This window comes from Triticum aestivum, chromosome 1B (assembly GCF_018294505.1).
Source record: "Triticum aestivum cultivar Chinese Spring chromosome 1B, IWGSC CS RefSeq v2.1, whole genome shotgun sequence".
NCBI lineage: Eukaryota > Viridiplantae > Streptophyta > Magnoliopsida > Poales > Poaceae > Triticum > Triticum aestivum.
In genome coordinates this window covers 177,740,025-177,755,010 of record NC_057795.1, presented here as the reverse complement: position 1 = coordinate 177,755,010, position 14,986 = coordinate 177,740,025, and the positions used below count along the sequence as shown (strand labels likewise).

The 14,986-nt window shown below is 47.0% G+C and overlaps 1 protein-coding gene across 1 annotated transcript; it reads left to right on the top strand.

Annotated features, from left to right (window-relative positions):
• The first annotated feature begins 1,310 nt into the window (after positions 1-1,310).
• Positions 1,311-14,095, top strand: LOC123089112 (protein NSP-INTERACTING KINASE 3-like). The gene is made up of 10 exons (XM_044510939.1): positions 1,311-1,625; positions 1,979-2,111; positions 2,206-2,277; positions 2,375-2,518; positions 2,643-2,702; positions 2,827-2,927; positions 3,058-3,204; positions 11,417-11,755; positions 12,546-12,937; positions 13,306-14,095. Exons 1-10 carry the CDS (start codon positions 1,496-1,498, stop codon positions 13,633-13,635), a joined length of 1,848 nt encoding a protein of 615 aa, XP_044366874.1. The 5' UTR covers positions 1,311-1,495; the 3' UTR covers positions 13,636-14,095.
• The last annotated feature ends 891 nt before the right edge of the window (positions 14,096-14,986 follow it).

Sequence of the window (14,986 nt, the reverse complement as noted above, 5' to 3'; positions counted from 1 at the left end):
TTGGAGGTGGACTCATCGGCGACCTTGTGTGAGGGGCATGTTTCGCCTCTGTCGTGTGAGCAACTGGAGGTGCCGAAGTCATTGTGTCTATGGTCCCTGTGGTGGAGGATGTCGTGTCGATGGTTTCTCGGGCGGACGATGTCATTGAGGCCGGTTGGTTGGTGCCTGCTCCTAAGAGGCCCTTGGTTCACGACAACTACATCAAGAAGTAAAATGAGTTCTACGACTTCCTTGAAAAATGGGTGGCTGATCAGCCTGGATCCAGCAATACAAGTGGCTGCCTCATGAAGGAGAAACCCAACAGGGAGAAAGCAAAGACAAACAAAAGCAAGAAGAGTGGCGCCATTCGAAAGGCACCTGTGACTTCATGATGGAGGGTGCTTCATTTCTTTTGTGGGCGGTGCTCTTGTAGCTTCGTTGTTGTGCAAGTGTCCAGAGTTGCGCTTGTGGTGCATTAGGAGGGCCACATGTGCGGTCACAGTGTTTCGTGTTATGTGAGTAGTACGCATGTGGGTTGTTTGTATCAGTTTTTGTCCGGATTTCTAAAATTAACTGGACAACTCTCTTCTTTTTAATTAATCGACGAGGCAAAACTTTTGCCTCCGTTTTAAAAATACTTACCTGTATAAACTCTTAATTTCTACCTACCAATGAATAATACGCAAGCCTTTGCGTATTTGCGGAAAAATTAGAGCGTACGAAATGGAACCTCGTTTCTGTTATTCCAACATCTGGAACTAAATTATTGCACTGGGATTTCCCAGCTGGCCTGGTCCAGTAGCAAAATCTTTGAAGAATGAGATATTCTCAGTAACTGCAGTCCAGTAAATCCCATTGAGGAACTACGAGATATCCTTTCCCTTGTTCGCAAAATCGCAACTCAATAACTGGCCAGTGCATATCTCAGCGCAATAATTCACGGAGGAGTATCCTTTTCCATGGTGGTAGCGAACCCACATAACTGGCAGCGATTTAATCACCGGATATCCATCCACCAGTGCGAGTGCCCAGTGTATCTCCAATTAAATAAGGCCAGGAGAAAAGCGAGAGGGGCAGGATGCAGCATGCATGCATGCATGCATACGCGTGCCCTCGGCGTTTTCCGCAGCCCCAAGCACCTGCCTCACGCGCCCTGTGACGCACGCCCGCGCGCGGCCGAGACCCGCCGTCCACCCCCCGCCGCACCGGTAACCGAACCGACCCAAGCCCGGGCGAGAGACAGGCCAGGCGGGCATCCAGTAGCCGACAAGCAGCGCATCCGTTTGCTCCACTCCAGCTTTCCTCCTCGCCCGGCCCGCGCCCGGCTGCCAGGCACTACCCCCCGCTGCCGCCTAGTACCGCGGCATTTCCGTTTGCACCGTCCGCTTTTCTCCTCCTCACTCCCTGCTGTCGCTCCGGGCAGTTTCCCTTCCCAACGCTTCCGTCCTCTCGCTCCCCCTCTCGCTCGCCGTGCGCGTCGTCGTCCTCGTCGATCGTTGTGGCCGCGGTGGCCGCCATGGGCGGGCGTGGGGCTTCCTGGTGCGTGATCAGGGCGGCGGCGGTGCTGGTCCTGGCCGTGGCCGTGCTGGGAGGGGTCGTGGCTTCGGCGTCCAGGGCGGAGCATATTACTTCCCGCGCCGAGGAATGTACGTACTCCTCCTCTCCCCCCTAGGCCCTACCTAGATCTGTCTCTCTCGGAGTTGCCTTGCTTGCAACGCTCGATCGATCGTCGACTCGTCGTCCTTCCGGTGCACGACGGGTTCTCCGGCCCTTTCCCTTGATCTTCGCTCTGTGCTGAGCTCGCCGGACGTAATCCGTCCAGGTTTTTCGTGATTATTTCTCGTGTAGAAGAAACTGCGTATTCATGATTAATTAGCTCTTCTTTTAGTTCTAGCTAGTACCCCTCTTTTTCTTTCGAACCAGATTAAATTCAGTTCATGTGCTCACTCCTTTTTGCATTGCATGATTTTTCGTCGGCCGTTGTGGCGTGGTTTCGCAGTGGAGGCGCTGATGGCCATCAAGGCGGCGCTCCAGGACCCGGACGGAATTCTCGGAGACTGGATCGTCACCGCCGGCCGTCACCGGTGCCGGTGGACGGGGGTCACCTGTTCCGTCGGCCGTATTGACTCACTGTACGTACCGCCGCGCCGTTAACTAATCCTTTCCGTGCCGTGCCTTGTTTGAAGTTTTCTGGACTCATGCATGGTTTCTCTCTCCTGCTCGCAGACAACTGCAGAACATGGGCCTCGCCGGCACACTCTCGCCGGCGATCGGGAAGCTGCGGCGGCTGCGCAATCTGTAAGCCCTGTTCGATAGTACTACGTACTTTACGCTCATCCGTTCGGGACGCAGGAATACGAAGGTTTGATCTGGGTCTGGGTGTTTTCTTCCACAGGTTATTGCACCATAACTCAATCTCTGGCCCTATTCCCGACGCCATTGGAGGGCTGCCGCTGCTACGACATCTTTCACTGTCAAACAACCAGCTCAACGGCACGATACCGGACTCGCTGATCAATTCTAGCAGCCTCTTCATCATGTATTTCCTTCTCTCGGTCTACTAATCACTGTCTTTCCTCTTCTTACATTTGTGAATTTGGTATTAGCTGATGATTTTTACGTACGTTGTGATAAGTGAGCTTGAAAATTGCTCTATTTTTCAGGGATTTGTCCTTCAACAACCTGAGCGGCACGGTGCAGGCTTTCAACATAAAGAATGTACTGTAAGTGATTTCTAGTTCAGTTCACTTTCTTTTTTCCATCAGTCCACATGAGGTCTTGGAAGAAAACTAGTTCTGACCTGATTTTCTTCTTCTCTTTTCATGGCATATGCTGGAACGACGGCAGCCTTTCCGGAAATCCGTTGTTAAGTTATCCCGGTTGCGGAGGTAGTTGCGCCTCCACAGTATGGCAGGAAGAGATCACTGTCCCTGCAATAGACCCGCCAAGTAAGACCTTACTCTTCTTTCCCCAAATATGAAGAATCTTGTTTCATAAAATATGGTAGGGTTAATCATGTTTGGGTTTCTCCACGGTATCCTCTATGTGCTACTTACACTCAATTCTAATTTGTTGCAGCGCACTCACAGAGCTTTGCAGCAACCATCAAGATTGTGGTGATCTGCGTATCAATTGGATCTGTGGTAACTGCCGTCATACTTGGAGTCTTCACGGCTGCTCAGCAGTGGCGAAGGCGTCGTCTCCGGATATTTGCTGAGATAGATGGTAACCACGTGCTCTCCAATGCTGTGTATGAGTTTGCATTGCTTATTATTTACCTCCTACATCTGGAGGAGTGACATGTTCATGTCTTGGTTTGCAGAGGAGGATCATAATAATTAATTGTGAGCTTGGGATCTCCCGGCTCTGTTTTTATTTTTATACCTAGGTTATGTTCCTAGGCAACTTTAGTAACAGCATGATTAGCAATTTAGGAAACTTAACATTGCATTGAGAAAGAAGAGTATGTTACAACACTTTTGTCGCAAAACGGATGGAGGCTTGTCGCCAACCACACACCCATCCTCAGATCTAGGGCTACTCTCCAGTATGATTTCACTTGGCCCTTTCGCACATGCCCTACACCATGCACGTGGCTCATTTTTATAGTGTCTAGGAGCCATCAGGCGTCAGCTTGTGCACCATTGAATGTGTTGTCGTTGAAGTGCTTCCATATTCACCATACACTCAATATGATTAGTGAAGCCATGTCATTCTTGGGTCTCGAGCTTGAAGAGTGCATGATCATCGCCCACTAATGCCGGAAGTCATCACCCCTTTGTGGCGCACTAGATGTGGAGTGTGACCAAGAGAACACATGTCATGACCGAGAAGGAACAATCAACAAGGATGTATTGTAGTGTCGCTCGCAATTGATCATAGAGCACACATGCTAGCGAGTGTGGGAGGCCTTGGTAAGAAAGTCTGGCCGAGGCCGATCCAACACCTATTATGGCATGCAAAAACATGTGTGGATCTATGACACCTTATTTCACGCCCATGTGTGCCAAATGAGTTTCCAGTGTTGGTTACTCAGCAAGTTACAGAATCAAGCGAGGTAGCATTAATCAGAAGTGTATTGACGGGCGAGTTACCCATCATCATATTAAATAACAGGGTCGTGATCAGAGTAAAGGGACAAACAAAGTGCCAAAGCTTGATGTATTTCACAGTCCAAGCCCAGTTAGAGCCCTTGCTTGACAATGCTCCTAAATCAGGACTTCGGCGGGACTATGTCATATATGGTTGGCATTATGTCAACACATGTTTCATTGATCCATATGTCCTCCCAAAAGTATGTTAAGGTCATGTCGGCCATGACCCAATTAGCGTATGAATGGAAGAGAGATATCACATCATCGTGGTGGTGGAGGTCGAGCACAACCCATGGCAAGAGCAATCGGTACAATGCAGTCATTTAACCATTGTGTGTGGAGTGCAGGCCCGAGATGTGAAATGTCAAGGATGCCAAGGTCATCATTCTAGAGAGGACCACAAGCCGATTGTCAGGCGACAAGACAATTGCACCTTCTTCTTTTAGTTCACACTCTGCTTCATTTGGAGCTTTGCGAAGCCACTCGGTTTTGTATGGATCGATTTTGGATATGGAAACTTCTGTTGACTATTTGCGCCCCGAATGGGCTCCCTCGTGGCTAACCGTTCCCTCGGTCTGCATGTGTGTTGGCCCGTGTCGGTACATGGTAAGGAGGATCCCACATGTGTTGCTTCTCTCTGCTTTGCTCTCATATGTTTGACTTTTTCTGGTGTGAGGCCCACTCACATGTGGCTTTCCCCTTTTTTTCCCCTATGAAAGAGTTCCAGATTTCGAAAGTTCAAATTTTCTGAAAGTCCAAATCATGAACTTTCTGAAATTCCAAAAGTTGACTTTGCAAATATCAAAAAAAATGAAAGTTCATATTTTTGAACTTACTGAAATTCCAAAATTTTATTGGAAGTTGAAATTCTGAAAGCTAAGCTATGAATTCTCGAAAGCTGGTATTATAATTTCTGAAAGTTGCACAAAAAAAGAAAACTATCATAAATGGAAAGGCACCAAAGGTGCGACCTTCAAAAATGGAAAGTTTGCTTTATCTGAAATCGCTCGCACGGGGCTACTGGCTCGGCTGCCCACCAGTTAGCTCTGCTCCTTTTGCACCGTACGGAGATGATACAAACACAAAAGAGCTCAACTTGTTGCATCAACAACTGATTCACAAGGCCAAATGCGGATTTTCTTGGATGATGTGTGAGATCTCTATAACTGATCTCCTCCCATGTTCCATTAGCCACCAATTTGTTCCCAAAATGTTGTTTCTTGGAAAACGTGAAGAATCTTCCCTTTTCACTCATTTCATCATATTTCCATGTGTACATCCCCACACTAGTACATTTGCAAAGGAAGACCAATGCAATGTTCGAGCCAAGTAACGATGGATCCAGAATTTTTCATTGTAAAAAAATGGCGGTTCTATCAAATGATTCTACAGATTAATGGTCTAAACTCATTTCGATTATTCTAAGATTTTAATTAGTAGAATCTATGATATTACGACTCTCATAGTTATGATCTTGTGATTTATGATCTTATCACTGGAGTCTGACCCAATTCTTAGTAAGTGATCCTAACAACCTTGATGGAGGATACTACTCACCACATTGTTGTAAACTTAAGAGAAAAGATAGTGTAGGTGGAAGCATGGGTGGGCATATAAACCAAAAACCAAAGACCGAACCGTTTTGACCTGGACTGAAGCTGAAGTGACCGAAACCGATTTTTTCGGTACTGAGATCAGTTAGTGATTTGTAGAAACCGAATTCGTTTCGATAGTTTCGGTCCCCATGGTCGGTCAACCGAACAGACCGAAGAACCGTCGAGGCCCACCACTATCTCCTCCTTTCCATGTCCCGCGGCGAGCAGCCCACAGAGTAGGGCAGCTAGCGACGTCCCGACCCCGACCGTCCAGCTTTCATCGCTAACATTTTTTTATTGAGAGAAAGCTGATCGCTAACCTGGTCTGTAGAAGCCCTATTCTATAGCCCACACAAATCAGCCCAGACAAGCAGCCGGCCATCACAGCCCAACGCAGCGCTGCTGTGCCCAGGTGCCAGGCCAGGGCCCACTTCGCTCTCTTCAGTACATAACCGAGTACCGAACCGATCGATCGGTCCACCGAACGCTCAGTTCCACTAATTCCCGCAGACCGATCGGTGCTTGTTTTTTAGGAACCGATAAATGTAAAACACCGACGTACCGAACCGTTCGATTCGGGGGAACCGAACACCCACCCCTAGGCGGAAGCCTAGGAGAGCCAATCGAGCGAAACTCTCTTTTTTATCATGCCGTGAAGTGCAATTTTCTCGTATGTGTTTTTGAGATATTGTTGAAAAAAGACAACCTATAGAGGTTCCCCATCTATATCCAATCGAGAATAGAAGCGAGCTGCTTCCGGCATCGTCTTGTAGTCTCTGCATTCAGCACACGCATGCACCCATCATCATGCCTCCTTCGTTCGGGACGAACCAAGTGAGAAACATGATACACAAAGGAAATGCCCACTCGACAAGAGGACGAAAATCAGTAGTTTTGAAGTTGCAGACTCCACCTTAAAAGCTAGAGGGCTTTAGCCCTTTGGTTTTCAGCAAGAATCACCGCCTTGAGTGTGCTCAAGGACAAGCAGGGGAACACCTTTCCTTTTGAACCTAACATAGCTATAGAGAAATAAAATATTCATTGGGCTGCTCACCCGTGAGCGAATGACACCTCTGCAACTCGCACCATTTTTTTCGAGATTAAGGGAGGGGGGCAAAACAACCGACCATTTGTTATATTCCAACTCAAAGGTGACTTGGCAGTCAGTACAAATAGATGTAAGCGTACATGAGGCGCAAAAGAAAATTACAGAGGAAGGCACCAAGAGGAGAGCCCAAAACTAGAAGAAAGAAAGAAACGGAGGGAATGGCTGGCTACAGAACCAAACCAAAACCCCAGGAGGCGGACATCTCAGTAACGAGCTCCGCTATACCTGGCCAAACCTCGGGCCGGGCCGGGCTTCGGGCCGGTCCTAGAAAAGCCCGAGGCAAAAAACCCAGGCCCGGGCCCGGCCCGGCCCGGCCATCAGGCCTGGTTTTTAAGCCCGAGCCCGACCCGAACACGTAAAAGCCCGGTGGGCCTCGGGCCTCGGGCCGGGCCCTTTCAGGAATCGCAAAAATGACAGGCCCGACCCGGCCATCGGGCTCAAAATCTAGGCCCGAGCCCGGCCCGGGAGCAGCGTCAGGCCGGGCCGGGTCGGGCTTTTTCAGGCCGGGTCGGGCTTTTTTAGGCCGGGTCGGCCGGGCCGGGCTTCCCATGGCCAGGTATAACCACAGGTAATGAACCACAACAAGGCCTAGGGAGAAAAAGGCGGGCACCAAAACAGCAGCTAGCAAGGGAACATCACCGGCACGAACGAATGTCGTCGGATAGCCAAGTTCATGCGGCAACACCGGTGTGCACCGACGACTCCAAAAGACAACGCACCACCGAGACCGAAGGGTGTGGCATCGGTGTACCGCCGCCAAGATCGAATGCCAGCGTGCCGCCAAGGCCACCCCTGGATGTTCACGCAAACATCGTCCGGGCCACCATGAAGCACAACCCTGACGGAAAGGAGACACCAAAGTAGAACCATACCGAGAAACGTCACTAGCGCGAACAAAGAGTGTCAGATAGCCAAGTTCGAGCGAAAGCACCGGTGTGCCACCAGTGAAGCCGAGAAGGCGACGCGCATCGAGACCGAAGGGTATAGTACCGGTGCATTGCCGCCGAGGTCGAAGGCGGTTCGTCGAGGCCAACACCAGGACGTCCAGGAAAGCTCCACTCGAGTCGCCTAAAAAATGGCCAGCTAGGGATCGAAGCCGAGGTGGAGATATGGAGTAGCAAGAGGTGAGTCCGCCCAAAGCAGAAATAATCCAAGAAGATGCCCCCAGGGAGGAAACAGCGTAGAGACATTGACACCATCCGACTCGGGAACCTCGGGTCCAAGATTTCTCTCAGGGTCCAAGAGCATGGGGGGTGAAACAATGCCAAAATCGACACCTTGAAGAAGGGGAAATGGCGGCTATAGCCATCACCGTCGATGAAGTCTTCACCTAGCAATTCCTCCTCCACCTCACAACCAGAGCAAGTCAACCAACTACCACCGTAGCCCCTCAACCTAGGCATCGAAGAGTCGTGAAGCAAGCTACAAAGGGCCAAAGAAGCGGCAAGAAACCGGGTTGCCGCATGCAGAACATGGGGAGGCCGACCGGCACGGCAGTCAGTGAGAGGCCGCAACGAGAGAGCACGAGGAGTAGGTGGACAAGGCCACCCACACTCACCAAATCTGGCTATGAAGTGTGAACCCCGGGAACAGGCGACGGCCGAGCGATTTGCGGCAAGCTGGGGGCCCCACGGGTCGAGGAGGAAGGGGGTCAGCCGGGCGGCATGCGGGTTGCGCAGATCGAGCCGTCGTCAAGGAGGGGCAAGGGTCAGACGGACCGGGGAGGAGGGGCGCACGGGTGTTGCATCCACCGCTGCCAGCCGTCGGTGGGCTTTGCTCGGCAACGTCAGCCAGCAGCGGCGAGGGAATGCGCTGGGGAAGGGGGGCCGGCGGCATCCCTGGGTTCCGCCCGAGTCGCCTCTAGGGAGACGATGTGGGGGCCCATCTTCTCATTCTAAATCTCTATCTCCTGTTCTCATATCTAGTATTCTCAAAACTCGCACGAATTAGTATAGGATGATCCTGAGCCTAGTTTTGCACTTGGGTTCATGTGAGCTCTACATTGTTGTTTGATGCCAAAATCTTCTATGGATCCTTGGAACTCGAAGGTGCGCGTTCGTTTAAAAGGGTGCTCTTGGTTCACTACCCCTTTCTATCTATGGAATGAAGTACATTTGCTCACAAGTTACTCTCTATATCTACCATAAGGGGAGATCCATCATTTGGTTCATAATCAAGTGCAACCTTATTGCAAGGAAACTGATATGACACTGCAAGAAACTTGTTGGTGTACGGCGAAAACCTCGTGAGAATGACACTTTTTGTCATGAATAAATCAATATCATTTTGTGATGTTTGTTCAAAGATGAATCGTCTATATAATTGCAGTGAAATCGATTTGGTACCCATTGATTTGAAGTTATCGCTGTGAGAAATTTCTATGCCGTGCAATGGCCTCTCTTTTCTTATCCAATGGTACCATAGCCATATTTGCTATCGTGCCTTCTGGATTTAACCAAGCCTAGCAATTATTATTGGCGACATGCCATTGCTCAATTAAGCAGGCACTACATACATTTAACTTTTTCTATCCTGATCCCCTCCCATATGAATCCTAATTTTAACTTGTCTATCTGTATTATCACAATTTGGGAGGTTAACTATCACTCGATAGTCGCAAGGATAATCAAAAAATGATTCAAACTCACACTTTCTGATCTCAAGCAGACCTTGTCAATGACACGTTTCTCTTGTGTTCAATGGTTACCCAAGGTATTTGCACGTGACTAACTTTATCAGGGCTGGAAAGAACTAGAACATGTTAGGTATCCAAATCCATGTTACCACACTATCGGGTATAGTTCGGTTGCTCCTAATATATCATGAGTCATATGCTTAAGGGCGACTGATAACCTTATTTACCACCTTCATCTCCTTGATGTACCCATTCACTAAAATATAGATAGTTATACAGAGCTAACGTCTTTGAGATCTTTTGCCCTCCACTCCTAGCACAATAGTGGAGCCAAACATTATGAAAAGGTGGGACATAATATAGGTTGTGTTGTTCAACACCGAACTCATATGTCCCCCTAACTACTAGGCTAATAGGAATAGCGTTTTAATAATACTAGTAGCTAACCTTATGCATGGTTGGCCTAATTGTTCTAGAGGCCCCGGGGAAAAATAAGAAAATGATTCGAGCATTCTTGGTTGTGACTAGATTTCTACACATATAGTACATGGAATATACATGCTATGGACCCCTAGCAGGCATGTGCCTCAGGTCATTACATTCCTCATCCCTAGCATTATATGTTCTGCTGAGTAAATAGGCAGTTTTTGACTAAATTAATCCACGAATAAATTACTAGCATGGCATTGTCAGAAAAAAACATAATGATATTCGATCATGCAAGCACATACTACGCTACTAGCAGATCCATCTACGTATAATGCTAGCATGGCTAAAACAGAAATCAATAGGAGCAGGATAAACGAGTTATACCCTCCAGTAGGCCACGCAGAGGCCGCAGCGGCGGAGGTGGTAGCAGCAGCGTCCTCGACGACCTTCTTCTCGGCTTAGAGCTTCTCAGCGGCAGCATGTTCTGCGTTGCTGGACATGGTGATGACGACGGTGACGCGGATGTAGAGGAAGTAGTCGATCGGAGGCAAGCAGTCGCGTAGTCGCTCCCCAAAAACCTAATCGCCCCTTTCTCATACAGGGTCCAGAGAGGCGGGATTTCATAGGCTCTTCCGTCGACCGTGTACGCGGCGGACGGGATGGGATCACCGGCGGCATCAGCAGCAATGGAACGATAGTGGAAGTAGAGGCAAATGCGATCTGTTTCGCTTGACGGCTAGGGTTTGCGGACGCCCCACATATATACGCGCGGCCGCGTGGAGAGACGTGGGCTGGACCCACGTCCAAGTCGGTAACAGCCCATGATCTGACGTCTCAGATCGTCGTCCACTTGCAAAAGACTATCCGTTCCAGACCGGCAAAAATAATCGCAACTTGATAGCATTTTGATTATCACTGCTACATTTATAGATATTTGATCAAATGGTTCCCACCGTATCTAATGGATTGGTTATTATAAAAACTACTTTGATAGCATTTTGATTATCACTGCCACATTTATATGATTGACTTCTTCTATCTTGTACAACAACAAAGTTTTAGCTACTCTTTGCCAACCTTTGCTTGGGAAGAAGTTTATCTCCACAATCCTCACTCACTCCCTATCCATTTGTTTTGGCCTTGCCACAAAATCATACATTGGTTAGGAGATGTGTTTGATACAGTTAGACAATCATAATCACCTCATTTTCAGAATCTTCTATGTATACTCTATTTTTAGTCATGTCATGGTTGCCTTTTTATTTTTCCTTACGAAATACTCCCTCCATAACTTCATGTAAGACATTTTTAGACACTATGGAAGTGTCAAAAAACGTATATTAAGTTACAGAGGTAGCCGCTTACAAATTTTCCCTCAACACATTTAAACATTCCAATTCCTTCCTAGAATTCAATGCGAAATACCAACTTTTTCATGCGCTTAATGATCATGATCACATAACTAGTTACTCAACTTTCTTGTGCATCAGATACAGTGGGCATTCATTTGTTATGTTACTTTGTAGCACTCTATATACCTGATGACTGCTTATGGTAAGGGGTAAATGTTTTCCAGACAACAAGAACTCAGAAGTATGCCATGGTCATCTGAAGATGTACACGCTCAAGGATATCAAACAAGCTACCAACAGCTTCCACCCAAATAACATCTTGGGGCATGGAGGATTTGGGATAGTATACAAGGGTATTTTGCTTGATGGCACCATTGCTGCTGTGAAAAGATTGAGGGAATTTGTTTCTTCTGGTGAAGTTCAATTCCACACAGAAGTTGAAGTCATGAGCTTGGTCGTTCACCGCAACCTCATTAATCTAATTGGGTTCTGCTCTGAAGATAATGAGAGGATCCTTGTATACCCTTACATGCTAAATGGAACTGTTGCTTCCAAATTACAAGGTTAGTTTATCATGATTTATCTTTATATACGTATAGATGTGGGTTATATAACATAATATATCCCATTTTTAATCAAAAACTATAATGCACTTTCTTCATATGACAAGTAATAGAAATTCATGGTTGACCTAATTGGTTGCCAAGCTTGTGTTTTCATCACTGTTTTTTTATCAAGATAACCAAGGTAAATACTACATACATTCTTTTCCCTTTGCCATTTTGAGCAACCGCACAATCTCGGAGATAAATACTTGACACCTGCTTGTACTAATTACTGATTTGAAAATTCATTAACTTGTAAAAGGGGCTGTATTTTATATGGTTATCCATTGGTACTAAATTTCTTATGACAAATATAAATACTTCTCTGTATAATCAAAGTTTTGACAAAGGTTGACTGCATTTGTTTTATAACAATAAGTAAGAAAGGACAGAGTTACAAAGTATATATCAGGCAACAATCACTCGGTTTCATCCAGGAAGAAGCTGAGGGATTATTTATGACTCCAACAAATACTTAGTGTCAGATTCATTCATAAAATATCTTGGTGCACATCAACATGTCCAGTTAAAAATGCAAATGTGTGAAAATTCTTGAACAGTCAATGATTTGTTACTCTGCGAACAAAGGATAATACATTGGACTAATTAGTTGATTATACGTTGTGTTGCTAATAAAAAAATCACTTTTATTACTCTTTCTCTGCAGACTCTATTCGTACTTATTTTCAGAATTTTTTATTTTTACTATTAGCAAATTAAGCAAAGTGTTTTCCTCGGGTTTTGTCAGCATATGTGAGTGGAAGACCAGCCTTAGACTGGGCAGGGAGAAAGAAAATTGCGCTTGGCGCGGCGCGAGGGCTCGCCTATCTGCATGAACGGTGTGATCCAAGAATAATCCATCGCGACATAAAAGCGTCCAATATTCTTCTTGATGAACATTTCCAAGCGATAGTCTCCGATTTTGGGCTGGCAAAGCTCTTGGGTCAAGGGCAGTCCCATGTTTTCACAGCAATCCGCGGGACATTTGGGCGTATCGCTCCCGAGTATCTGTTGACAGGTGAATCATCGGATAAGACCGATGTTTTCGCGTATGGACTCTTGTTGATCGAGCTAATCACCGGTCGAAAAAGGTTGGACGTTAATCCGGATGAGTTTGAGAAGGGAGGAGTGATTGATTGGGTAAGTCCTTCCTTTTGTGCCAAATGCATTACATTTCTTCTTGGTAAACATGATGTCTCTTTAGGTCATTCTTGCCATTACATTTCTGATTGAACACGTACGGAAGAAACACTACATCTCCTATTACTCTTATTAACTTATGAGCATTACTGTCAATCTTTTGCCATTTTTAGGAATGTGAATCTTTATCTTCGATTAAGGCAACAAGCAACTCATATACTCCATTAGTACTACAGAACATTACAGTGGTTTTTCTTAGGATCACATAAACCTTTTCACACAATATTCAAGAGTTAAAGAACTTGTTGCGCAAAATGTGCCATGAACGGCCATTGATCTCACATGAATGTGTGATTGTCTTCCTGTAGGCAAGGGAGCTCCTTAAAGATGGCCTGCTGAGCTCGTTCGTGGACGAGAGGCTAAAGTACAACTACAACTACGCGGAGGCGGAGGAGATGGTCCAGCTAGCCTTGCTCTGCACAATGTACAGGGCAGCCCACCGCCCAAGGATGTCTGAAGTCGTGAGGATGCTGGAGGGAGATGGGTCGGTCGCAGGGAGATGGGAGAGACTGAAGGATGTCAAGGCACCGGAGTACGGAACCGGAACCCCCAAGATTGTGCTGTCTCCTGCGCATTACAGTGAAGAGGAGCGTAACTCCGTGGAGCTGGAGGCAGTTCAGCTCTCTGGGCCAAGGTGATCTCGTAACCATTTGACATGCCAGGGAACATATCTGGTTCTCCCGCCCGTTTACTGTGATGCCGCGCTCCCACCCATCGGAAAGACTTGCGATGGTCATAAACGTTTTCTGAAACGACTTGGATTGATGAACCATGGCATAATACTTTAGCGCCTGTCAATAAATCTCTGAGGAAATACAGAGACAAAATTTCAGTTCCTAATATTTTCTGCCCTCTGCCACCACCCTTTTATCTTAGAACTTTCGTGACATGGTATTTTTTTTTCTTATGAAATCTTCATGACCAATCATGGTTTTCCAAAATTCGAAATGGAGGGAGCGTGGCAGCGCCGTGTTGGGTGGTAGCACTGGATATGCCTCCTGTCAGAGTTTAGGTACATGTATGCATGTGTGATTGCCAGTTTCACTCTTTCAGAGCACCCCTATTTGATAAGAATAAGAGGTACATTATGCCTCAGACTTTAAACTTAAAGAGTGTCATCTAGCCTCTCTAGGCTAACACCTCCTTCCTGAATGAATTACTAGGTTAAAAGAGTGCATATATCCAATTGGCGGAAAGAAAACAGAACTGAATATAGAAAATATTTCTGTAGGTATATTATTTCCCCCCTACCAACTGTTCATTTCTTCTTCTCACAAAAACCAAAAAAACTCAAAGCTTCTGTCTTAATCTTACCAAGCTTACCAAGTCTGACTGCTGTCACACTTAATTTTTCTTTCTCGGAATTTTCAATGACTAATAGTAGTATCATAGGTGGAACATTTGGCATGTTAGTGTATCCAAACAACTGACAGACAACACCCTGCCGCAAACAAGACGCAGACATTGTGACAACAGACACAAGCGAGCTTCAGAGCGCTTACGCTCTAGCTTGGTTTCTGGCTTTCTGACCACCGGCCTGCACGCAGAACTATTCCGATGCATGACAAAGCAACAGAAGCCCAGAGCGGTGAAGTACAGAGCCATGAGCCACGTGCCTGGTCGATGTGTTGGAGCAATCAGAGTTCAGAGATGCTGCTGGTGCCTAGCGTAGCGTTAGTGGTAGTGAACTCGGGATGGCAACGCATGTCACTAGCTTCCGTTTTCCAGTTCTGGACCCTGCGGGCCCATCATCATCTATCAGCATGCATGCATGCATCCATGAAAACATCAGCTCACTGTTGCCACTGTAGCTGTTGCTGGGACTGAAGCTGGCTGCGTGATAGAGATGGAGAGGTCGAGCGAGAGGTGGTTTGGCGGTTGCTGTTGGATGGAACGCTTCATCGGTGTATAACTGCCGTTACCAATAAGGGCTCTGCCTCTGGACTTGGCCGGCAGCGGCAGCGGCAGCGGCGGGCACACACTCTCATG

Bases quoted from the DNA above. Each gene is read 5' to 3' on its own strand.
- LOC123089112 (XM_044510939.1), top strand. From the start codon at position 1,496: ATGGGCGGGCGTGGGGCTTCCTGGTGCGTGATCAGGGCGGCGGCGGTG. The intron at 2,278-2,374 runs GTAAGCCCTGTT...TTTCTTCCACAG, and splicing joins CTGCGGCGGCTGCGCAATCT to GTTATTGCACCATAACTCAA. The intron at 12,938-13,305 runs GTAAGTCCTTCC...GTCTTCCTGTAG, and splicing joins AGGGAGGAGTGATTGATTGG to GCAAGGGAGCTCCTTAAAGA.